The sequence below is a fragment of the Hemiscyllium ocellatum genome, chromosome 34 (assembly GCF_020745735.1).
Source record: "Hemiscyllium ocellatum isolate sHemOce1 chromosome 34, sHemOce1.pat.X.cur, whole genome shotgun sequence".
Classification (NCBI taxonomy): Eukaryota; Metazoa; Chordata; class Chondrichthyes; order Orectolobiformes; family Hemiscylliidae; genus Hemiscyllium; species Hemiscyllium ocellatum.
This window is the reverse complement of record NC_083434.1, coordinates 17976723-18004165: the sequence shown is the minus strand read 5'-3', so window position 1 is coordinate 18004165 and position 27443 is coordinate 17976723. Positions and strand designations below refer to the sequence as shown.

The 27443-nt window shown below is 40.6% G+C and overlaps 1 protein-coding gene across 1 annotated transcript in view; it reads right to left on the bottom strand.

Moving 5' to 3' along the window:
* LOC132832258 (oxysterol-binding protein-related protein 10-like) overlaps positions 1 to 27443 on the bottom strand; it is a 240495-nt gene that overhangs the window by 147599 nt on the left and 65453 nt on the right. The window contains exons 3-4 of the mRNA XM_060850094.1: positions 19988 to 20067; positions 14972 to 15163 (exon numbers count right to left, since the gene is read on the bottom strand). Coding sequence (XP_060706077.1) covers positions 14972 to 15163; positions 19988 to 20067 — 272 coding nt within the window. The remainder of the gene's footprint in view (positions 1 to 14971; positions 15164 to 19987; positions 20068 to 27443) is intronic.

Here is a 27443-nt window from a genome sequence, read left to right as displayed (position 1 = left end):
TCATGATGACAAAAATTTTCCTTCCCCCACCATTTACACTGTCATAGATTCATAGAGTCCTACAAAACAGATATAGGCCCTTTGGCCCAAATCAGTCCATGCCGACCAAAATATCCATCCACGCTAACCCCATTTCCCTGCAGTTGGCTCATATGCTTCTACATCTTTCCTATCCATGTAGTCATTTAAATGCCTTTTAAATGTTGGTAATGTACCTGCCTCAACCACTTCTGCTGGCAGCTCATTCCATATGCGTACCATCCTCTTAAAAAAAAGTTCCCTTTTATTCTTTCCCCTCTTATCTTCAACTGTAGATAACATGGGCGATTCCCCAATCCTGGGAAAAAGACTGAGTGCATTCACCCTTTCCATGCCTCTCACAATCTTGTACACTTCTATAAGATCCCCTCTCAGTCTCCTAAGCTCGAAAGAAAGAAGTCCTAGTTTGTCCAATCTCCCCCTTTAACTCAGACTGTTGACTCAGAGCAACATCCTTGTAAATTTCTTTTGGACTTGTTCCAGTTTAATGACATCCTTCTTGTACCAAGGTGACCAAAATTGAACACTACACTCCAAGTGTAGACTTATGAACACACTGTACAGCCACAACGTAACTTCTCAATTTTTATACTCTATGCCCAGGCTAATGAAGGCCAATGTGCCAAAAGCCTACTTCACTGCCCTGTCAAGCTGTCACTCCACTTTTAGAGAACTGTGCACCTGAACTCCAAAGATCCCTCTGTTCCACTACACACCTGAAGGCCCTAACATTCATCATGAAACTTCTGCCTTGATTTTATTTTCCAAAAAGCATGACCTCACACCTATCTATAGTAAACTCCATTTTCTCAGCCCACTTCCCCAACTGATCAAGGTCCTGCTGCAATTTCTGATAAACTTCCTCACTGTCCATGATACCGCCTAATCGAGCTTTGTACGTTCTCATCCAAATCACTGATTATAGATAACAAATAGTAATGGGCCTAGCGCTGACCCAAGGCACTCCTCTAGTCACAGGCCTCCAGTCCGACAAGCATCCTTCCACTATTACTCTCTGCTTCCTACCATCAAGCCAATTTTGTATTTAATTTGCCTGGATTCCATGTGACAATCTTCCAGAGCAGCCTACCATGTTCAACCTTATCAAAGGCCTTATTGAAATCCATGGAGACTGCGTCTAACGTCTTGCCCTTGTCAACCTTCATGATCACTTCAAAGAACTCTAACAAATTGGACAGACATGTTCTCCCACGCACAAAGTAATGCTGACTACTCCTAATCAAACCCGGTCTTTCCACCTGCATGTCTATCTTATCTCTCAGAATCTTCTCAAGTAACTTACCTACCACAGATATTAGACTTAGTCTATAGTTCCAAGGATTTTCTTTGCAACCCTTCTTGAGTAAGGGCACGACATTCACTATCCAGGACCAGAAGATTTGTGGACCTCCGTACATTATAATATGTCCAACACCTCCTCTACTGTGATATGGACCCTCCCTAAGATATCACCACTAACTTCTCCAAGTTTTCACATCTTTCTCCACAGTAAACACAGTAGTATTCACGGAGGACCTCGCCCATGTTCTGCAGTTCCACACATACATGTGCACTATGGTTCTTAGCATTATGGCAGTCCCAGTCTATGTCAGGAAAATTAAAATCCCCTATGACCATCTTTTTGCTCCTTCCATTGACTTTGTGGGCCTATGGTACCATCCCAATAATATCACCAACCCCTTATTTCTTAGCTCCACCTGAAAAGCCTCACTGGATAATCCTTCAGTTACTTCATCTCTGACTACTGCTGTGGTACTCACCTTAACCAGAAATGTCATCGTGCCCCCTACACGTTTCCACCACCTCTGTCCCATCTAAAGTACCTACACTCTGGCACATTAAGCTACCAGTCCTGTCCCACCCTTAACTATGTTAACTATAGCTAGAATATCCCAGTCCCAAGTACCTATCCATGCCCCGAGTTCACAAGCCTTACTTGTCAGTCCTCTTTCATTGAAATACAGGTTGTTCTGGTATAACGCACATTTTGTTAAAACAAATTGGCTATAACATCATTGATGAATTGCGGATGCTATTTGGAAAGCGTAAATTCTCTACTGAAGAATAATTATTTTCTATAAGTTTTCTACAGCGCGATTTTCTATAGTGTGGGGTTGCAGAGGAACAAAACTGTCTCATTATTGCAGAATGACCTGCTAATAGAGTTTAAACCCTCCCTTGAAGCACTAGCAAACCTGGCCACAAAGATATTGGTGTCCCCTCCAGTTCAGGTGCAACCCATCCTTCTTGAACACATCACCTGCGCCCCAGAAGAGATCTGTTATCTAAAAAATCTGAATCCCTGTCCCCTGCTCCAATTCTTTAGGATGCTGGGAATGCATGTTTTCCCAGCAATACATCAGGTTTCTGAGATCCATTCCCAAAATATTTTTTTCTTCTGAAAATCTAATTCTAATAAATACTAGGAGTCTATTTTTGAAACTTCAGCCAAAAATAAAGCAGGAGATTGAGTTCAAGTGAGAGCTGCATTGGGGTTTTTTTGGAGGATATTCACTGCAAGGTCCAACATGTTGTTTTCTCTTCTTTTCCTACTAAATTTACCTCTAATTACCTACCTCATTAACATTATGATATCCAGCATGTCAGATTCCAGTCCATCGCACCACAGAACATTCCCAGATCAACACACCGCCCAGCAGTGTGCCAAAAGACTGGCAACCCTTGCAGCTGTGCAATCTTGCATGCAACAGACTGGCACTGATACTCCGAAGCTGTCTTGATCAAGAGAAGAGGAAGGTGACACTGATTCTCCAACAAGAATGTGGATATTCTGGTCAGCGCACAGAAAAGGAGTCCTTTTCCTGAAGGACCAACAGAAGAAGCCATGACACCAGACGCTGACAGCCGGGTCCAAGGTCACCACCTGGATTAGTGCTGTTTAAACTGTCCAGAAGTACTTAAGTGATCAATGGCCTTCTATTCTGCGCGAGGTTTAGTCAAGTTTAGACACACGCCCGTCTGTGATTACAGACTAACACTGCTACTCCACCTAACTCAATGAAGGTTCATGCGCTGCCACACACAATATTTTCTCTCGTTCTCTCACACACCCTCATCACCTACCCACTAACTCATGTGCTCTGTGCAATTACTGAGTCGCTCAAGAGACCTGATTGAGTATAGAAGTTGGGAGGTCATGTTGCAGCTATACACGAAGTTGGCTAGGCCACTTTTGGAAAATTGCATGCAATTCTGGTTTCCTTCCTTTTGGAAGGATGTTGTGAAACTTGAAAGGGTTCAGAAAAGATTTACAAGGATGTTGCCAGGGTTGGAGGATTTGAGCTATAGGGAGAGGCCGGGGCTGTTTTCCCTGGAGCGTAAACGGCTATGGGGGTCATCTCATAGAGGTTTACAAACTCTTGAGGAGCATGGATAGAATAAATAGACAAAGTCTTTTTCCTGGGGTGGGGGTCCAGAAGTAGAGGGCATAGGTTTAGGGTGAGGGGAAAAGGATATAAAAGGGACCTAAGGGGCAACTTTTTCACACAGAGGGTGACGCATGTATAGAATGATCTGTCTGAGGAAATGGAGGCAGCTGATGCCTTTTAAATGTTGCAATTGTATCGGATGGGTATATGAATAGAAAGGGTTTAGAGGGATATGGCCCAAGTACTGGCAAATGGGACTAGATTAGGTTGGAATATCCGGTCGGCATGGATGAGTTGGACTGAAGGATCTGCGACTGTGCTGAAAATCTCTGACTCTATGACCACCTTTTGTCCACCTGCTCCAGAATTAACAGGTGTGCCACCCACTTTCATATCACTCAATTCTACCTCTCGTTACAGGAAAAAAATCACCACCAACAGACAAATATCACCTGTAAAAGATACAGGGATGCTCAACAATAGGCGCATCATCCCGTACAAAAGAAGTTTGACCTTCACAGAAGGAAATTGCACCTGTAGAAATAAGACCATAAGATATAGGAATGGAAGGAAGGCCATTTAGCCCACTGAGTCCACTCCACCATTCATTCATGGCTGATAGGCATTTCAATGCCACTTATCCGCACTCTCCCCGTATCGCTTAATGCTGAAATGTCATTCTCCCTGACCAAAGAATCACTATGCATTGTGCTGCAACTCTCACATCAGTGTCACCCATTGCATACAGGCCTTACCTGTCAGTCCTTACTGTCAGGCCTCCCACTGTCAGTGTCACCCATTGCACACCTCTTCCAACCACTGACCACAATGCCTTTACTATCTTTTGTGATGTAATGACTGCCAGCACTTACACCACTATATGGCAAAACAGCTGACTCCGCCTGAAACCATCTGCTTGATCTCAGAGGACAAAAATACCAAGATCATAAAGGAAGCAATGCATCCCACCAGCTTAGGTAGTGACACCTTGATGGGAATATTAAGCCTAAAATGTGAGAGACCACAATATTGTGAGCATCTCACTGTGACAGCTTCATAATTGGTCAAGGAAAAAGAACACTCCAGAACAATGGCGTTCATAAGACTGTCGGAGATGAAATACCTACTCAGACTCAGGAAGAAGACCCTCTATCACCAGCAATCAGAGACTTTGTCCATGCACACAGGGAGAAACAAAAGGGTCAGACAGGTATGTGGGATGTAATGGACCTTATTCCCCAGAAACTGCAGCTGTAGAGTGAGTCACGTGACCATCTGGATTTCTACACGGATTTCTTGGAGAGCCACATCCAGCATTCTCAGTTTGCTGGAGAGGCACACAGCTGTGTCCCAGCCATTGGTCCTGAAGACCAACGGCACGATGATAAATTGGCATGGAACCAGGCATGCAATGCAGGTGGCCTGTTCTCAAGACAACAGGGCTGTGCCAGGAGGCACCCAGCTGGAGGAGGAATCACAAAACGGTCCCCTCAGAAGTTTCTACTCACAACACTCAAGAGATGGCTGGACCCACCTATCTGGCATGCCTGATTCATCCAGACACAAGTGCCCCTAGGGTCACCCGACCAAACCCAAGGGCCAATAGGCTCCACTGCCAAGCAGGCCACATGTGGACATTAAGATGCGTGGGAATGAGGGGAAGACAAAAACTTACTGAAGACATGTTATTGGCATGGGTGACAATGCACTCCACATTATTTGCATTTTTCCTAGTCATCTTTCTACCTCCAAATATAGTCCAGCAATTTAAAGACAAGCACTGAATGAGGAATCCCAAAGTGGAACTTCTGCAACATTGTATATATTCTGTTAAAATCTATTATATATTCTTCTGTTGAATATCTGATCGTGCATTTTGTTCATAAATTTGAATAAAATTTCTCAAACTTCCTCAGTATTGAATTGTGGAGCCTTTTTCCTCTGAATATTTTATGTCTGACCTCATTTCTAATAGGAGGCAAAACTGCCAAGGTCATACCCTGTCATTTTTTCTTGGTAAAAATTGTCTACATACTCACTTTACTTTTCCATTGATCCTTTAGTGTCAGCTTCAAAAACATTAGTACGTTTGCATATTCCAATATTTTCCACTTGGTTTCAGCTACTCTTTTCTCAAGCAACTCCAATTATATTTTGTCCGAAAGGAACCCTTCGTTTCCAATCTTCACATTTAGGCAATCATCCTCTCTTACAAAAGTCAATTTGGATCCAAACAAGATACTTTTGTGGATGTATTTATTAATTACTTAGTCCTACACATCTTCCATACATCAGCCCCACCTGTTCCACCAATACATCTACCAAATTAAATAATAATTAACCTCAATCACTTGTTTAACTACCTGTGATATTAACAAAGACTCAAATCAAATAGTGTGCAACATGATTAGATTAGATTCGATTCTCTACAGTATGGCTCAGCAAGTCCACACCGCTCCTCCGAAGAATAACCCACTCAGACGCATTCCCCTACCTTATACTTATCCCTGACTATGGGCAATTTAGCATGGTCAATTCACCAGATCTGCACACACCTTTGGATTGTGGGAAGAAACCAGAGAACCAGGAGGAATCCCACACAGACATGGGGAGAATGTGCAAACTCCACACAGGCAGCTGCCCAAAGCAGGAATCGAACCCAGGTCTCTGGTTTTTGAAGCAGAAATGCTAACCACTGAGCCACCATGATATTCTATCTTTTTCCCAATCTAACTTATTCTCTGCTTTGTTTGTCATCAGTTATAAAAGTTTAGATTAGATTTTTTTAGATTAGATTACTTGCAGTGTGGAAACAGGCCCTTCGGCCCAACAAGTCCACACCGACCCGCCGAAGCGCAACCCACCCATACCCTTACATTTACCCCTTACCTAACACTACGGGCAATTTAGCATGGCCAATTCACCTGACCCGCACATCTTTGGACTGTGGGAGGAAACCGGAGCACCCGGAGGAAACCCACGCAGACACGGGGAGAACGTGCAAACTCCGCACAGTCAATCGCCTGAGTCGGGAATTGAACCCGGGTCTCGGGCGCTGTGAGGCAGCAGTGCTAACCACTGTGCCACCGTGCCGCCCACAAAAGTTTTGCTATTTGATCCCAGCTCCACATATTTTAACCTTAGCCAGTATACTGCACCTTATTGAAGGCTGCTTGAAAATCCAATATATTGTATTATATTTACTAGATTACCATGGTCTACCCTAGTAGTTCTTAAAAAAAATACCCACAATAAGGCTGGTCAAGCTTCACTTGCCTTATTGAAATGAATGCTAATTAAGGTTGATTAAAATTTTGATTAAATTTCTATATGCTTTTCGATTACAAGTTTAATTAAAGATCTCATCAGCTTTGCTGTCAAGGGTATGCTGGCTTGTTTATAGTTCTCAAACTTATTCTAACTCCTTTTATGAATACAGGAAACATATTAGTCTCATCGCTGGTGACTCTTATCTAATTGTTTTCCAGAACGTGCAGATACATTTAAAACAAAATAGGTTTAGTCATCTTGCATTCTTCCTTATTAAATTATACCAAGTTCCACAAGAACTAGAGAAGTATATCGCTAAATGCTAGTTTGTAACACTGAAATCCTTAAATTGTCCTGAACAACCAGATACGATTGATAATCCAGGAGCTGTCTCCTTCAATCTTAGGAAACTTTTTCTTTTGACCTAAAAGTTTTAATATGTCAACGTAAGGTTGATCATGTCACATTTGCTGACACTACTGTGACACCCTATGTAAGAAAATAATGATTACTCGGCTAGAAAATGGCATTTCCTTTGAATTTCTGGACTGAATTTAATTGATCAAGTAACACAATGTATAGCCTGTAAATGGCAGGGAGCTCATGCAAATACTAACTTCAATCCCTGAAATTCTATCACAATTCAATAGAACCAAAATTTCTTAATGTGTGCAAAGACGTTGCAGTGCATATAAAAATTATTCTTGGGCACAGATAGAAAAACTGTTTGGTCTTTTAGAAGCTGCAAACACACAATGATACAGATGAAATTTTAAACAACTGGATTTGCATTTCACCTGCATCATCTCCAAACACAGATGTGAAGTTAAGTGCAAACATTTGGGGAACAAGTACAAGTCTTAAAGAATATTCAGAGATCAAAACACATCTCTTTTCCAAAACAATTATATGACGAAGAGAAAAGTTTAAAGTAACTTTTGGTCCATCCTTTTTTTATTCACTCATGGAACGTGAGCATCACTGGCTGGCCAGCATTTAGTGCAGGCCTTTGGCTGCCCTTGAGAAGATGATGGTGGGGTGGTGAGCTGCCTTTTGAATTGCTGCACTCCACGTGCTGTAGGTAGACCCACAAAGCCCTTAGGGAGGGAATTTAAGTATGTTGACCCAGCTGCAGGATCAGTGACTTATTTCCAAGTCAAGATGGTGAGTGACCGAGAGAGAAACTTGCAAGTGGTGGTGTTCCCACATATGTTCTGCCCCTGTCCTTCAAGATGGAAGGTGCTGTCTTTGGTGAATTTCTGCATCATGTCTTGTAAATAGTAATCACTACGACTATTGAATATCAGTGATGGAGGGAGTGGATGTTTGTGGGTTTGGTGCCAATCAAGGAGGCCGCTTTGTTCTGGATTGTGTCAAGCTTTGAGCGCTGTTGGAGCTGCACCTATCCCAGCAAGTGGGGAGTACCCCATCACACTCCTGACTTGATAGACAAGGTTAGTGAAGGCAGTTAGTGGTAGACTTGCCTTTATTTGTCAGTGCACTGAGCATAGGAATGAGAATGTCATGTTGCAGCTGTACAGGACATAGGTTATGCCACCTTTGGAATACTGTGTTCAGTTCTGGTCTCCCTGCTATAGGAAAGATGTTATTAAACTTAGAAGGGTGCAGAAAAGATTTAAAAAAGGGTGCTGCCAGAGTTGAGGGATTTGTGCTATAGGGAGAGGCTGAATAGGCTGGGGCTTTTTTCTTTGAGGTTGAGGGTGGCTTTATAAAGTTTATAAAATCATGAGGGGCATGGATAGGGTGAATAGCCAAGGTCTTTTTCCCAGGGTAATAAATGGATCATTTTCTGATTGACACAATGTCATGGGTGTGTGCCACACCATGAGTATTGTTGCCTCATTTTTTTACAATTTGCATAAATGACTTGGAATAAGGGACTGAAAATATGATTGGCAAATTTGCCAGTAATACAAATATAAGGAGCCTACAAAAGGGATGTAGATAGATTGAGTGAATGGATAAAGACCTAATAAAAGGAATTAAATGTGATAAAGTGTGAAATTGATAATTTGGCAGGAAAATAAAAAAACATTATTGAAATAGTGAGAGAACATATAGCTCAGAGATCAAGGAATCTAAATGCCCTAGTCCAAGTGCCAAAAGGTTAATACGTGCCTACAACAGACGAGAATAGAATTTTACTTTCCAGCACAAGGAGAATTGAACTCACAAATAAGGAGATGATGCTTCAGTTAAATAAGGAATCAATGGATCCACATCTAGAGTGATGTATACCAGACTGTATTCTTCCTTCAATAAGAGACCAAACAGGTTGAAAGTAATTTAAAGAAGATTTACTGGACTAATATGTGGAAAGATCTGAGTTGTCTTATAAGGAAAGGACGGTCAAACTGATCTTTACATTCTAATTCCATGAGATACAAGATGTGACTTGATTGAAATAAGAAAATTTGGAGAGGTTTTGATAGATTGAATGTGGAAAGGATCTTTCCTGTGGTGGGAGAATCTTAAATTCGGGGTCACTGACAAAAATAAAGGGTTATTATTTCAGAGGAGGAAAAACATTTTCTCACTGACAGTCATGAATACTTGAAACTTTTCTTTCTAAGAGCAGTGGAAGCACAGACCTTGAATATTTTTATGCACAGGTAGATAGGTTCTTGATAAGTCAGGGTAGGCAAGCATATGGCATAATCAGCCACAATCTTACTGAATAACAGAGGGGCCAAATAGCTGAGTTCTCCCAACTCTTATTTGCATATTCGCTGTTTTCTTCATCCTTTGTTTTGATCTTAGCATTCTTCCCTATTATAATTTGTATATAATTTGTCAACCTGAATACTGCTTTATCTTGTTTGGCTTAGGAATAGCAAGACAATAGCCACGGGGTTCCAAATAATGCCAGTGATTGAAACGAATCGTGTTGTCTCAACTTACAGAACTTACCCATTTATCATGTAGTCATTTTTAGCTTTGATTCCCTGCCAATCTGAACCAGATTATTGTGTAATCATTTAATTAGATGAATGTTTTTGAAAAATAATTACAACATTCATACAGAGGTTATGAATCTTGTCTGTTGTCACTGCAAAACTGAACACTGATCTCTGAAGCAGTAGTTTTCAAGGCTGCACATCACATCGTTGCAACATCCATGTCAATATATCATATGACAGGTGTGGCTTTCAGAGCCAATCCTAAACTTATCCTCAAGTGATAAGTCATCCCACCTGACAGAGAACCAGATCATGATTTTTAACCTTAATACCATTTTCTGCACTATCCCCAAATCCTTCATATTTGTAATATCTAGAAATCAATTCAATTCTGTCTGGTATGTAATCAGCAACTGAGCCCCCACACCCAGCAGACGACAGTTACTAAAACTGGTCTGTATGGTTAAGTATGACAATAAATCTTTATCCAGAATCATAAAGAATGCTTCATAGGTGACGTCAATTGAGATTGGGGCCAAGGAGCACACAATATATGCTAATTCAGCAGGGGGATGGGAACCTAAAGTGTAATTCCAGCGTCCAAGAGGTTGAAAGTAGTAAGATCATAAGTAATGTTTCAAGGTCGCAAGAGTGCACTGGAAAGCAGGAAGGTGGTCTGAAGTGCGTCTACTCCAATGCCATGAGCATCCGGAATAGGGTGGGTGAACTTGCAGCATGGTTGGTACCTGGGATTTTGATGTTGTAGCCATTTCGGAGACATGGATAGAGCAGGACAGGAATAGTTGTTGCAGGTTCTGGTATTTAGATGTTTCAGTAAGAACAGGGAAAGAACAGGGAAGGTGATAAAAGAGGGGGAGGTGTGGCATTGCTCGTCAAGGACAGTATTGTGGTGGCAGATAGGACATTTGAGGACTCATCTACTGAGGTAGTATGAGCTGAGATTAGAAACCGGAAAGGAGAGGTCACCCTACTGGGGAGCTTTCTATAGGCCTCCGAATAGTTCCAGAGGTGTAAAGGAAAGGATATCAAACATGATTCTGGTTAGGAGCGAGTGTAACAGGGGAGTTGTTATAGGGGAATTTTAACTTTCCAAATTTTGACTGGAAAGACCAGAGGTCATGATTCAGGTCAGTACCAATGACTTCGGTAGAATGGGTGCTGTGGCCCTGCAGTCAGAATTTTGGGACTTGCCAGAAAATTTAGTTAAGGAGTCTACTGTAGTGATTCAGCAAGATAATGCCCTAGAGAGTTCAAAGGGCAAAGGGTAGAACCAAGAACAAAAAGGGTGCGATTACATTGTTACTCAGTGTACTCTATAGACCATGAACTATTAGAAAGGATGTAGAGGAACAAACCTGCAAACCCACGAGATGAGATGTAAACATCATTGTGCTTGAATGTAAAACTTAAATTACCCATACATACATTTGGATAATATGAAATTAACAAGCAGTGAGGGCTCCTAGATTACATTCAAGTGGGTCTTCCACAGCAGTACTTGTCTAGTCCAACTGAAAGTACAGCACCAGATCTGGTTCTTGAGACCAAAATGGACCAAAAGGATCAAGTGTCAGTGGGGAGAATTTGGGGAGCAGTGCTCATTGCATAATAAATTTAGTGCTGTTTGGGGAGCAAAATAGGATTAATGAACTGAAGCAGGGTGCACGGCTGCGCTATTCAATGAATATTTTACTCAGGAATCAGGTGCTACTCACACTATGTTGACAGAGACAACGAGTTGATACTCGAGGCAGCTATGAAGATGAATTGGAGAAGCTGGGACATCTTTCCTTAGAGAAGACAGGGCTAAGAGAAGATTTGAGAGAAATTTTCAAAATCATGACCACGCTGGATAAAGTAGTTTGGAAATGTTGTAAGTGGACCTGCATCCATCACTTCCTCTGCAGTTCATTCCACACAATAACAGCTCTACTTTAACAAACAGGTTGGCCCATTGAGTTCTTTTTAAAACTTCCTCCTCTCAACTTAAAAATATGCCACCTAGTTTTTAACTCCCACACCCTAGGAAACCAAATATTTAGGGATATGTGACTTTTCCAAAGGGCAGACAGGAAGGAAAGAGTGGTGGTGTAGTGTTATTAATGTGGGAAGGAACAACTATGATAGCAAGAAATAATCTTGGATCAGGAGCTGAAGAATTCATATGGGTTGGAGCAAGAAATAACAAGGAGAAGATTGCAATCGTGAGAGTAGTCTGTATCATCCTAACAGTAACTATACTATAAGACAGATATATCAGATAATGAGGCCATGCAAAAAAGGCAGTACATTAGAGGTGGATTCAATCTTCAAGTAGATCGGGAAAGTCGAACTGGCAGGAAGTAGCCATGAGGAAGAATTCATAGTGCGTGTCCAGGACATTTTCCAACAACAACACATTGTGGATCCAACTAAGGATCAGGTTTTAGCAAGTTTTTTAGCTCAGGTTGAGGTTCTGGATGTAGGTTTGCTTGCTGAGCTGGAAGGTTCATTTGCAGACATTTCATCACCCGATTAGGTAACATCTTCAATGGGCCTCTGGGTGAAGTACGGTTGATAATTCCTGCTTTCTATTTACGTGTTTGGGTTTCTTTAGGTTGGTGATGTCATTTCATGTTATTTTTCTCAGGGGGTGGTGGATGGGGTCTAACTTGATGTGTTTGTTACAAACAAATCACAGGAAATGACATCATCAACCCAAAGAAACCCAAACATATAAATAGAAAGTAGGAATTATCAACAATGCTCGTCATATGTTTGGGTTTCTTTGGGTTGGTGATGTCATTTTCTGTGATTTGTTTGTAACAAACACATCAAGTTAGACCCCATCTACCATCCCCCTGAGAAAGAACACAAAATGACATCACCACAGGAAATTATATCACCAACCCAAAGAACCCCAAACATACAAATAGAAAACAAGAATTATCAACAGTGCTTCACCTGAAAGCCCGCTGAAGATGTTACCTAGTAGGGTGACGAAACATCTGGAAATGAACCTTCCAGTTCAGCGAGCAAACCTACATCCACAAGGACCAGGTTCTTTTGGATCTGGTAATGTGTAATGAGGCAGCTTTATAACATGATCTCAGAGCAAAAACATCCCTCAAAAAAAAAGGTATAATAATTTAGCACTCAGTTTGAGTGAAAAACTTGGGCTACAAACAACTGTGTCAAACATTAAAATGGGTACTTACAAACGAATGAGTGTTCGCTGGATGGACTCAGTTGATCAGCAAAAGGGGTTGAGGAACAATGGCAAATGTTATGAAAGTAGTTCGACAACTCCCAAATAAAACGGTTCCCAGTGAAAAAGAAGGATTCTAAGATGGGATAAGCCATCCGCTATTAACCAGGAAATGAAGGATAGCATTAAATTGAAAAAGAAATGTGGCAAAGGTTAGTGGTAAGCCAGAGGATTGGGGTAATTTTAAAAACAAACAAATGACGACCCAAAAAAAATCAACTATGAGGGTAAACTTGCAAGTAATATTAAGACAGGCAGTAAGAGCTTCTTGAAACATATGAAAAGGAAGAAAGAGGCCAAAATAAATGTTGACTTTTGTTATTCATTCATAGGATGTGCACGTCATCAGCATTTACTGCCTATCTGTTGGGGAGGTGTTGATAAGCTATTACATTGACTACAGTATTTTAATGTATTATGTCATAGTCAATGCTATTAGAGAAAGATCTCTGGGATTTTGTAGACAGGAATGTGGATAACTTTATAAGTCAGTATAGTGGGCGACTTGTAGATCATTTTGCAGGCAGCAGTGTTCCCATTATCCCAAATGCCTGGGTTTATCTGGGGAATGGAGGTCATGAGTTTTAAGATATTATTAAAGCAGCATTGGCAAGTTGCTACAGTGTATCTTGTTGATGGTACACTCCGCTCTCACAGTACACTGGTGGTGGCGGAAATGAACGTTTCAAGCTGTGAATGGGATGGCGATCAAGCAGGCTGCTTTGCCCTGGATAAATGTCAAGCTTGTTATAGGTCATTAGAGGTGTACTCAGCCAGGCAAGTGGACAACATGCCTTCATAGTCGAGTGCGTGGTGCTGGAAAAGCACAGCAGGCCAGGCAGCATCCGAGGAGCAAGAGAACCGATGTTTCGGGCATAAGCCCTTCATCAGCAATGAGGCTTGTGGACCAGGAGGCTGAGAGATAAATGGGATGGGTATGGGGCTTGGGTAGCTAACATTGCAATAGGTAGATGAAGGTGGAGGCGGCGGTGATGGTCAGAGAGGAGGGTGGAGCAGACAGATGGGATGATGTACAGTCAAGACGACAGTGCCGAGTTGGAGGCTTGGGACTGGGATAATGTAGGGGGAGGGAAAATGAGGAATCTGGTGAAAACATTTTAATCTCCTGTGGTTGCAGGGTCCCAAGGCGGACGATTACGCATTCTTCCTCCTGGTGTCGGGTCGTTAGGGCTTAGTGATGGAGGTAGCCCAGGACCTGTATGTCCTTGAAGGAATGGGAGGGGGAGTTGAAGTGTTCAGCCATGACATGGTGGGGTTGGTTGGTGTGGGTGTTCCAGAGATGGTCACTGAAACGATCCACAAATTGGTGTCCTGTCACCTCGATGTAGAGGAGACATTTATCTTTCAGCCCCCTGGCCCACAAGCCTCATTCCTGATGAGAGGCTTATGCTCGAAACGTCGATTCTCCTGCTCCTTGGATGCTGCCTGGTCTGCTGTGCTTTTCCAGCACCACACTCTTGACTCTGATGTTCAGCATCTGCAGTCCTCACTTTCACCTAATATGCCATCATAATCCTGTCTTCTACTTTGCAAATCATGGATAGGATATCTCTCCGGACGTGAGCTATTCACTGTAGCCTTCCCAGCCTTTGACCTATTCTTGTAGCAGAAGTTATTTGTATACATGATCCAGATCAGTTTCTGGTCAGCAGTAACTCTCAGGATGTTAACCATTGAGGAATCACCTGTGATAATGCCACTGAATGTCAAGGGCATACTATTAGATTTTCTTGTGAGCAATGACCATTGTCTGGCATTTATGCAGCATGCATGCTGCTTACCACTCATCAGCCCAAGCTGATGCAAGCCTTATTGCATGCAGGCACAGTCTAAGGAGTAGTGAATAGTACTGAATAATGCATGTCTGACTTTCATATGGACAGAACGTCACAGATGAAGCAGTTGAAAATGAACACTACACAGAGGAACACTAATACAGATATTCCAGAGTACAAATAAAAAGCAAACATGCTCCAGCTAAATGATCTTCAATATCTCAAACATCCCAACCTTCTTCATTCTGTGGTAGTTCTCAAACTTACCTCTTTAACATCTAAAAGACGGCCTGGACACTGATTCTTTGCACGTCGGCTGGTTGCGGGAGACTTGTGATGGGTGATAGTGATAATTCCTGGCCCACTGTGTGTCAGGTGCTTCTGGCTACCATGAGTTGCTGGGTTCGATATCCCAGGAGGAAGTAAAGATAAACTTCTAGCTCTTATTGAAGGAGTAGTCTAAAATAAATAAAAGTAAATTTATAAATAAACAATTTATTGAATCAAATTAACTCTGCATTAAATCTCAAACAAACTTTGCCAGCCAACATCCCACTCTAGATGCACAATCACTCCCAGAGCAAATGTTAAACAGAGAATAAACCCTCTTCCCCCAATATTATCCTACCATACATTGCCAAGACAAACCTAACATTAATAAATCAGATGCACAGCAACACTTCCTCAGCACTCTTAACGAAGTTTACAAAAGGCATCACTGTCTAATTTCTAGGTAATCCTAAATCTCTCAAGGGCAGTCCAAACCAAGATAAACCAAACTCATTTCATGCGACAGGCCACTTTTGGAATATTGTGTGCAATTCTGGTCTCCTTCCTATCAGAAGGATATTGTGAAACTTGAAAGGGTTCAGAAAAGATTTACAAGGATGTTGCCAAGGTTGAAGGATTTGAGCTATAGGGAGAGTTGAATCGGCTGGGGGTGTTTTCCCTGGAGTGTCAGAGGCTGAGGGGTGACCTTAAAGAGGTTTATAAAATCATGAGGGGCATGGAGAGGATAAATAGACAAGGTCTTTTCCCTGGAATGAGGGAGTCCAGAACTGGAGGGCATAAGTTTAGGGTGAGAGGGGAAAGATACAAAAGAGATCTAAGGGGCAACTTGTCACGCAGAGGGTGGTATGTACATTGAATGAGCAGCTAGAGGAAGTAATGGAGGCTAGTACAATTGCACCATTTAAAAGGCATCTGGATGGGTATACGAATAGAAAGAGTTTAGAAGGATATGGACTGAGTGCTGGCAAATGGGACTAGATTAGGTTAGGATACCTGATCAACGTGGATGAATTGGATCGAAGGGTCTGTTTCCATGCTGTACATCCCTATGATTCCATTTGGATACTCATTTCCATGAGCTTATATGGCGAGTAACACTATTACACTGAATGCTTGTGCAAGAAGGTGGCATAATTGATGCCAAAATTTCTTTAAAAATGCACTTTTCAACACCAGAGGCTAGATCATGTAGAACCATTTGACATATCAAGATTTGGAAAGTGGGATTAGGCAAAGTAGTTCATTCCCATCAAGCACAGATACAACAGGCCTAATGTGTCAATGTTGAGGATTCTGTAAGCTCCCACTCAGTTGCTATTTGAGAATGCACAAACTTCACACTAGCAAATGCTGGGATGCAATAAGAAATAGGAAACTCTTCTGATCTTTCCTCACGCCAATTCTGAAGCTCAGTACTGTACACAGGCAATATCAGCTAATTCAGGCCCTTGGAAACAGAAAAAGGAGTAAGCCATGATGCTTCAAGCCTGCTCCATCATGTAATATGATCATGGCTGATCATCCAACTCTAAGCTTTTTCTGCTTCTCTCCTTTATCTGTTGATTCCTTTAACCTCAATAACAACATCTCTCTCCTTCCTAAAACATTCAATGACCTGACCTCAACCACTTTCTGTGGCACAGAATTTGATAGGCTCATCATGCTCTCGGTGAAAAGAAATTATATTCATGCCCTTAAACTGTGACCCCTCCTTCTGGAGGCCTCGGTCATTGGAAACATCCTCCTCAATTTTACCCTGTTTAGTCCTTCATTCTTCTAAACTTCAGTGATGCCTGCAGTAACCCACAAGGCACTGGCTGCCATTCAAAAAAAAACCATTTGTTCCTATTCTTTGATCCGGTCTGCCAATCAGTTCCCACTCAATTAACTGCATCCACTGGCTTCCCCCCTGATCAACTCTAGTAATGATCCTTTCAGCCCCAAGAACAACATCACACTCCTTCCTGAAAATATTCCATAACCTGAGGCAGAGAATTTCATAAGCTCACCACTGTCTGGCTGAAAAGTTTCTCATTGCATTCCAAAACTCAAAAACAACATTTGGCAAGCATGTTGTAAATCCATGATGACTCTGTATGATCCTGTCACTGTTGTACAAGTGGTCTGCTTTTCGGTCCTTCATACTCAGTACTTCCATACTACTGATGTCAGGCTTCATGCACAGTGAACTGTATGCAGATAAGCAGCATGGAAGCTGGTCCCTTCCTGTTCCTTGTTCCCAGGGGATGTGTAGAGAGCTGATAACATTTCAAATAAAAAAAACCCAATCAGATTAGAACTTTGGAAACACTAAGGGAAACTTCAGCCCTTGCTCTTTTTTAAAAAAAATCCTGTTCTCGTTGTTCCTCTTTAGAAAAATACAGTAGGTATTTCAAGGCTGACATTGTTTTCAGCGCTGTGGCGAATTAGCTCTGGTGTCAGCCTTTGGTCGGGATATTGCACTCTGGTCCCTCACTCTCAATCTCGAAGACCTAAGCTCCTCTCCACAGAGTCATACATCAGGCCAACATGGATTGTGGGTCATGAACTTTCAGTATTGATGGCAACTGGGCGAGGGACACACACACTGAGCAAGGGGGATGCACAAGCCGAGAGGGGGAGTGAGGGCGAGTATGATAGAGAGAGGCTGACAATAATTTGATAGGTGGCACGTACATCTCAAATGATTGGGAATATATCTTTAGATTCATTTAATCACCATAATAAACTTGTACTCTCAAAAATGCAATTTACATTGCATTTTGAATATATGTCCTTCAGAACAATTGCTCAGAAGTCAAAATGAGATTGGAAATAAAATCTGTGGCTTCAACCAAAGAATACTCTGAACTCAAAACAGCAAAGTGGAAGGGAAGTGGGACTTGAGGATGGTAAACACAAAGTTTTTACAAAATGGCAGAGTAGACATGGTGATCTAGTGGTCCTCCTAGTTGATATTATTTTTGCAATAAAATGAAGCCTTAGCAACCAAAGATAAAGCAATGATGGAAAAGAATTACGGAGATGCACAGAGTGTTGTGGAGAGCGTTATGAGAGCCAGAAGCAAACCATAATCCAAGATAAGCAAATTTACCACATGGCCTTAAAAAGAAGAAATTGCTTTCAAAGGTTTCAGTTTTTGTCATTTTTTACCTTAACACACATTAAACATGAATTAAGTTTATAAAGCTTATATGACAGGAGGCAATCTACAGCAGCACCACAATAATTCAGCATATAATTCTTTTGATTCTATTTTCAAGATGACAAACATCCAGCTAATGTTTCAACCAGAGAAGCTAAGATGGAAAAAGGATTGGCAATGTTATGAAGCCAGATATAAACAGTGTGAGTGATTAAGAGGACCCGGAGTCAAAAGTTTAAATTCGGATCAAATGCTTAATTTGCCAACAGTCAGGTTCTGCATGAGACTGTGGCCTGAGGGGACTGGGGACAGCGATGGGATCATTGAAACTGGTAATAGTGCCTGAAAACAACTTTGTATTTCCTAAGTGTTCAGCTAACATGAACAAAATTGCATAAGTCGGCAGCCAATGTTGCTAGGTACTAAAGGGGAAAATCACATCTAAAAAGGATGCTGCAAGTAATTACAAAATTTATTAAAGAATTTTTTTTAAAAGAATCGAGCCTTCTGTTGCATGGGTTCTATTCACTTATTAGACAATGGGTTTCCAAATAGGAATACTCTTTTATCTTGGCCTTTTTTGAACAAACAAGAAAAACAGCACAAGGGAGGATAACTAAAGTAATGACACAGGAGGCGCACAACACCCACTAGTCAGAACCTACACACAAATTTAAATGCTTTTAGTCAAGTTCTCGACCAACATTCACTTGCCAAAAGAATATCCCTCAGTTTCCTCCCTACTATTACATCTGACAAAGCTAATCCATTCTACTAAATATGAGCAAATGTCCATGGTACTTTACTCCAAGTTACCCCCTCAGCATCAAACTAAATTTGCCAGGGTAGAAATGAAAAACGTCACTCCAAAAATGAGATTCGTATTATCAGGTACAAATGTTATTCACAAAGACTACTTTGGATCAACAATTGTATACTTTGGCGAACAACAGAAAATTGTCAATATTAGCTTTTTCACTCTATAATGTAATTGTTTTGAAGGATGCAAAGAATTAATCATTATTATTCAGGTTTATAAATCTTGGTTATTTTTGCATTGCTAAAGACCTAACTATTACAGTTTTATAACCTAAGATACTAGATATAAAATACTGGTCTGTTGTCAAAAAGGGAAATCTTTAATGTATGTCTTGCCTGTTTGATTTAAGTGAGTGGAAACATTTAAGAGAACTTAAAATTAATCAAATATTAAAGTGAATCTCATATTTCTACTGGCAAATTGTCCTTCGTAGTTCTGAAATAATACAAGTGCTCAGTTTTTTTTAAATTACTCCAATAGATCTTGTAACATTTCATAGATATGTACAGCACAGAAACAGACCCTTTGGTCCAACTTGTCCATGCCAACCAGATATCCCAACCCAATCTAGTCCCACCTGCCTGCACCTGGCCCATATCCCTCCAAACCTTTTGTATTCATATACCAATCAAGGTGCCTTTTAAATATTGCAATCGTGCTAGTCTCCACCACTTCCGCTGGCAACTCATTCCATACACGTACCATCCTTTGCATGAAAAAGTTGTCCCTTAGGGCTCTTTTTGTTTCACTAGTACATATTTTAAGAGCTAGGAACCAACAATTAAGTACAAGATTGAAGGTGGATCCAAATTGTATTCTATGTTGCAGTTCATGTGGTTTGTTTTTTTTAAACTTTGACCACAAACAACATCAATTACATGAGATATCCTTTAACTACAAAAGAATTAGCAATTTATAAAGTAAACATTCTTGAAATATAGGACTTTATGGCTATACTTGTTATCAATGTAAATTTAATTCTACACTGTAGTATCGCAATTAATACTTCAATTTTGTAACCTTTTACCTTAGTATTATTTTCTGTGTGGTGCTTGGCAGAAGCCTGAAGCTGGTTCACCCAATAGAGTCGCTCTTTAGCATCCCCTGCTGCAGAGGAGAAAGCAGACATACATCTTCATAAAGGATAGACACATGGTCCCTAATTTTTAAAATAAATGGGTTTAAAGAAACAGAATTTTTAAAAATCACATTTACTAAAAATTAAACAGGACAAGTAACATAACTGAAAGTAAGCAATATAAACAGATTTGCAAAGTTACCTCATATCTGATTTATCGAAACGAAAACCAAAAGGTTTATGCAGTATGATTCATTTCTCACATTGAGCAGAATAAGTAAGGGACCAACTATTTGGTGTAACAATACTAATTGATCTAGTACAATGACAGTCATCTAATTATACCCAGAATTATTTTTGTAAAATTATTGCAAATAGAGCACAGGTTTAGGGTGAGAGGGGAAAGATTTAAAAGGTACCTAAGGGGCAACTTTTTCCACACAGAGGTGGTGCGCGTATGGAATGAACTGCCAGAGGAAGTGGAGGCTGGTACTATTACAGCATTTAAAAGGCACCTAAGATGGGTACATGAGTAGGAAAGGTTGAGAGATATGGGCCACATGCTGGCAAATGGGACTAGATTAATTTAGGATATTTGGTCGGCATGGATGAGTTAGACCAAAAAGGATCTGTTTCCATGCTGTACATCTCTATGACTCTATTCACAACTTAAAAGTTTTCCTTATAATTCTCATCAAATTTGGAGTTACCACTTTCAGCATATTTTTTAAAAGAATGGGTTATAGTAGTGGTAAACTTCTAATTAATGCATCCTTTAATACTTATATAGTCAAGCGTTGAAAAGGATCGTCCTTTCTCTTTTTCTTTCTAGCCTATAAAGTTTAAGTTACTCTGATTTAATACAAAATAAAAAAAAATGTCTGCAACCTAAATGTTAACTGTGTTTCTCTCTCCATAAATCCTACCTGACCTTTGAGAATTGTCAGCACTTTCTGCTTTAATGTCAGATTTTCAGCATCTGCAATGGTGGATACCACAATGGTGGTATCAAGTTCCCTCAGGTATCCATCTTATTTTCATTTCACAAGGAATGGTACCCGCATTCTTTTCTTCATCCTTTCCAATACAAGCATGGAATTGGGGTCAAAACTGAACACGTTTGGAACAAATGAAAACCAAACAGAAATAAGGGAAACAAAGGGACGCCTGACAGGCAGGAAGCATTCAAAGGTGTGTTAACAAGGGTTCAGAATCATTTCGTCCAGTTGGAATGAAAGGTAAGGTTAGTAGCATTAGTGAACAATGGATCAATAAAGATATTGAGGTTCCAGTCAAGAATAAAAAGCATCATGTATTAGGTGTAAACAACTGGGTTCAAATGAATCTCTTCAGCAGTATTAAAAAAGAGTATGGGGCATTCCTAAGAGGGAAATCAGGAAGGCAAAGAGAGCCAACTGAGCTAACGCATGATGCGCATAGATAGGGTGAATGGCCGAAGTCTTTTCCCTGGGGTGGGAGTGTCCAACACTAAAGGATGTCGGTTTAAGGTGAGAGGGGAAAGATTTAAAAGGGACCCAAGGGGCAACCTTTTCACACAGAAGGTGGTGTGTGTATGGAATGAGCTGCCAGAGGAAGTGGTGAAGACTGGTCCAATTAACAACATTTAAAAGGCATCTGGATGGTTATAGGAATAGGAAAGGTTTAGAGGGATCTGGGACAAATGCTAACAAATGGGACTAGATTAATTTAGGATAGTTGGTTGGCATGAACAAGTTGGACCAAAAGGTCTGTTTCCACACTGTATATCTCTATGACTCTATGATATGAAATAGCCTTGGCAAATAAGGTTAAGGATAATCCAAAGAGATCCAAAAGATACATTAACAGCAAGAGAACAACTAGACATTAGGGCTACTTAAACATCAGAAAGGTTCTCCCGTGTCAAACCTCAAAAGATGAGACAGATATTAAATGAATACCTCGCATCAGATTTTTTTTACTGGAGAAAGAAATAGAGACTAAAGAACTCACAGAAATAAATATTGATACTTTGAAAGCAGTTTACATTTCAGAAAAAGAAAGAGCTAGAGGTCTAAAACAGCAAAAATGGATAAATGTCTGGGACTTGATCTTGTGTATCACTGCACTTTGTGGGAAATTAGGGAGGAAACTGCGGGGCTCCTTGCAAAAATACGTGAGGTAACAGAAGACCGGAGATGTCATGGCTTAGTTTAAGAGGGATATTAAGAGAAATCTAAGAACCACAGACTTGAGAGTCTCACTTCGATAGTGGGCACGTTGTTGGAAATTATTCTGAAAGATAGGGTTTATATGCATTTGGAGGGGCAAAGAATGATTATGGATTATTAGGAAGTGGCAGGAATGCAGATTTGTCATAACAATGAGATCAAGCCATGATCTTACTCCGTGGAGGAGCAGAAATAAATGCAAAGAGCTAGAGAAATTCAATAGGTACAGCAGGATCTGTGCAGAGAGAAAGAGTTAACATTTCAGATTCAGCATGACTTTGTTTCAGAAATCAAATAGTGAGTAGCCTACTCAAGTTCAGCCCAACCGATGCATACATAAAAAGCCTTAGAATGCCTCCTAAAGATTTGCAGGATTAAAAATTTTAATCCCATGTTCACAGATGAATATTTACCACACTTCATCAGATTAAGAATCATAGAATCCCTACAGTGCAAGAGGCCATTCAAAGATCATTCCAGTCAGAATCATCCTCCCACCTCCACACCATTCCTGTAACTGTCTGACCCACCTAACATTTCTATGACACTCTATTGTTTAGGCTTTATAATTTTAGCAGGTGCATTGATGCTTTCTTTCTAACAAGATTCTTTTATCTTTCATTGGATAAAGGCACCATTGACCAGACCACCATCTGTTGCCCATTCCTTATTATCCTTGAATTGAGTGGTTTGTGCAGCCATTTTAGAGGTCAGTTGGTAAATTTGGACCCCTGGAGTTTACTGACACGTAGAGTAAATAAAGTTAAGGAGTTAAACGCAAGAATCAAAAGATTGGTATGGGTGGAATGGATTTTGTGGGGCATTAGTACAGCTTTGGGGTAGAAGGGAGATGTTCTTGTGGGATGAGCTTCACTTGACCCCAACCGAGATCAATACGTGGCAAACTGAATAACAAGGGCTCTTGATAAGGCTTTTAATTAATTATGGTAGTGGGGCCAGGGAGGAAGAGAGAGATCTTTACTTGAATGTGCATAGTATTTGGTCAAAATAAACAAGTTAACAGCACAAGTACAGTTTAAGTGATATGATCTTACAACTATTCCAGAGATATAATTACAAGGAGATCAAAGCTGGGAACTAAATATTCAGGGAAACTAACTTTTGAGAGATCAGGCAGGAAAGAGAGGTTGATGGTGTTGCATTCTTAGCACAGGATGGAACTAGTACGCAAGCAAGAAAGGATTCTGGATCGGAAGACCTAAACTGCCGACAGGGAGAGTTAAGAAATTAGAAGGGAAAGAAAACATTGACAGAACTAATCCACAGGCACTCTGACATCAACTGCACGGTGCAATAGATAAGGAGATCAGGAGATAATGAGGAAATACAACAAAGGCAGTACGTTAACCACAGGGGACAATTTTCACGTGAATTGAGATAGTCCAATTGACAAAGTCAGTCAGGAGGAAGAACTTAAATTACTCCCAGACCAACTTGTTGTGGATCTGGGGGCATGTAACGAAGCAGATTTAATAAATCATGACAGAATAAAAGATCCTATAGTAAACAGTTACCGTAAGATGGTAGATTTTAGCAGCTTGAAGGGGAAGCAACTTGGCTCACAAACAAATGCACTAAGCTTACATAAGGATAATTGCAAAGAAATGAGGGCAGAGCTAGCTGGAGTGGGCAGAGAATGGACTTTAGCAGAAAAGATGGTTGAGGAACAATGGCATGTGTTTAAGAAAATAATTCATGGTGTGACAATACTGCTCCTTTGACAAGGTTATATTGTCCTTGATTTTTTTTTCCCAAAAGGGGTCATAAAGGCAGAGATTTCAATATGTCTGAAAATATATACTTGAGAAGGCCTTCAAGTCTTTCTTTTAAAACATTCGAACAATGAAAGGGGAGTGGTCAGTTCTCCCAGTTCAGATTTTGGTCCGAGCAAGCAGTCTGTTCGAAGCCGCTTGTCAGGTTTTTTGCTGGAAAACCAGATAAACTGCTGGACCCAAAGAAACAGCTCCATATTGATCCTCTATCTCTCTGACATCTCTCCTGTGTTTGATTTTACCTATTTTTGCCAAGGGGATGTTTATGGGGATGTTACAAGAACTTCAAACAGCATCATTAAATTCCAATAGAGTTGAATGAGTTTTCAGATGATTTGTTTTTAAGTTATTCTAAATTCAGTCCTCTCTTGTTCGTGTTTCATTCAGTAGCCTATAAACAAATTCTCTTTTATTTAAAACGGAGTAATTGGGCCAGCTGCATCACTCCTGGAATAGCCACTCTACACCTGCGTAAAACAACGAGAAAAGTTTGGGTCTGGGCTACCTTCTTGAAATGTTTAAGGGGATCTGGCCTGGTCCATAACAATGGTTCATGGCAAAGATTAATATCCCAGTGCATGAGGATTCTAGGAAGGTGAGAACACAATCATGGTTAACCAATGAAGTTAAGGATAGCATCAGATCCAAGAAAAAAAAACATGTAATGTGGGGAAAAAAAGTGATAAGACAGAGGATTGGGAAAGTTTTAAACACCAACAAAAGGTGAGCAGAAATATAATACAGGTTGAAAATGAACATAAAGAATAAACTGCCAAGTAATATCAGGATGGACAACGAGAATTTTCTTTGAGATATAAAACTAGATTGAAAAACTGCTAACACAACACCATGTGGGATATAGGTAAAGTGGTGTTATTTCTGAAATTATAATTATTTATGCAAGGTAAATGAACTCACACCAGTGTGTAATTGTTTCAACTAAGAGCTGAATCAACTAGAATGCAAACTATGTAGAGGAAATATATAATTGTTTTTGTATTAGCTAAAATTGTATGCAAGAATGAAATGTGACTGCAAAACAATGGTAGATGTTACAGACAAAAAGATAAGGTGCAGCGAGAATGTAGGTTAAGCCAGATATGCTTGCACAAGCAGTAGTTATAAGCATGTTTCCCACTTTTACAGAAACACAGGAACAAACCCCAATTAGAAGGTCATAAGGATCAGTAGGGTTGGGGAAAGCACAGATGGAGGGAGTAGATAATACCTAACAATGGGCCACAGCAGGATGTGGTCAAACGGCTTTGAGAGGCCAGAAATAAGCATTATGTCACAGACAAGGCCGGATAAAGGAAGAGATAAACAGGAGTAATGGGCACCGGTCTTAGAGAAGTGGAAGATGTAAACGGGGAGGAGCAATGGGATAAAAAAAGGAACCAAATTACATAAATATCATGTATTCGTTGAATTCAGGGTGTGTATGTCCAGGTCTTGTAGACAGTGGACATCGCACCCTCTTGCAAGGGTAAAATAAATGACATTACTGATTCAGATCTTGTCTCGGACTGCAATTATTGAAGTGAGTGAGCTTTGTTTCTCACAACCATTATTCAAAAAAGATGGACACAAAGAAACAGGTAACTCTTGGCAGTTAGCTTAACATTGGTCATTGAGGAAATGTTAGAATCTATTGTAAAGGATGTAATAGCAGAGAATTTCAAAATACATAATATACTCAAGCGAATTCAGCATGGCTTCATGAAGGAGAAATCATGCCTGACAAACTTAGAATAATTCTTTGACAAGGTAACAAGCAGGGTAGATGAAGAGAAAGCAGTGATGTAATATATCTCAATTTCAAAATGGCAGAACATCGAAATTGTACAGTTTAGGAACAAGCCCTTCGCCCACAATGTTGTGCCAAACATGACGTCAAAATTAATCTTTTCTGCCTGCCCTTGGTCTATATCCCTCCATCCCTTACATGTTCACGTGCCTATCTAAAAGTCCCTTAAATGCCCCTATTATTTCTTCCCTGCATCACCACCCCAGCAGACACCTACCACACTGCATAGGGGGGAAAAACCTCACCCCCCCCAACTTAAATGAATGCCCCTAATGAGAAGGTGTATAGGCTATAAGCAAGCAGAGAAAGAGTTAAATTCAGAGTTTTGGGAAACAGATTCAGCTGAGCGCAGGCTGGGAAAGAGTTAAGATCTGAGTTTTGTGAAACAAAAGGTTCAGCTGAGCACGACTCAGATCAGAAAAACTTACAGTTAACAATGGAGTGCTGCAGACAAGGGTAATGGGTTAACAAAGTGGAAAAGCATTCATTACGTAGTGCCATTTAACAAGATGAGGTAGCATTCAGTATGTAACATCAGTTAAGGTGAAAAGTATTTGTTAAATGAAGCCAGTTATTCATTGTGAAGGAACAGCAGACGGGGTGGGGGGAGGAGATTCGGGACGACTCGAGTATGCGATATTTCAACTCCACGTTGATGGCCAGAATGTTTTTCCCAGTCTAAGTAGCTCAATTTTTTTGACTTCCATCAAGTTGCCCCTCAGCTGGTCAGGTTTTTCGAGCATCTCCTTATAGCTCATACCCTTTAACTCAGGCAGCATCCTGGCAAATGTCTTCTGCACCCTCTCCAAAGCTTCCACACCCTTCTTGTTCTGATTGTCACATTACTGAATGCAATACTCAAGTGTGGCCTAGCCAAAGTCTTATAAATGTGCAACATGACATCTAATTTTCAAAAGTCATAATTTGGAGATGCCGGCGTTGGACTGGGGTGTACAAAGTTAAAAATCACAACACCTGGCTATAGACCAACAGGTTTAATTGGAAGCACTAGCTTTCGGAGCACCGATCCTTCATCAGGTGGTTGTGGAGGATACAATTGTAAGACACAGAATTTATAGCAAAAGTTTACAGTGTGATGTAACTGAAATTATACATTGAAAAATACCTTGATGATTTGTTGAGTCTTTCATCTGTTAGAATACCATGATAGTTTCACTTCTTTCATATGTCAACCACAAAAAAGTTACATTCTCAGGTTAATGGTAACAATTGGTGTCAGTCAGATAATATGTAGGCCCCGTGTTCCCTGTCTGTGCCATAATGTTTAAACTGATTATAATCTAAAAAGTGAGTTAACAGAGTCTTGCATGGATTCATGCAGTTTTTGAGTACAATGTAACTGTGCAAGTACAAATTCACCCCACAAACGTATATGCGTGTGTGTGTGTGTGCATCTGTCTGTCTGTCTATCTAGGGTGGGGAGTTGTGTGACAGAGAGGTTGCATGTGTGTATGTGAGAGTAGAGTGTCTAAGTCTGTGAGAGGGTGCATGTGAGAGTATGGGAGTATGTGCGTCTGTAGGAGTGTGTGTGTGTATGTGTGCGTGTGCGTGTGTGTGTGTGTCTGGAGTGGGGG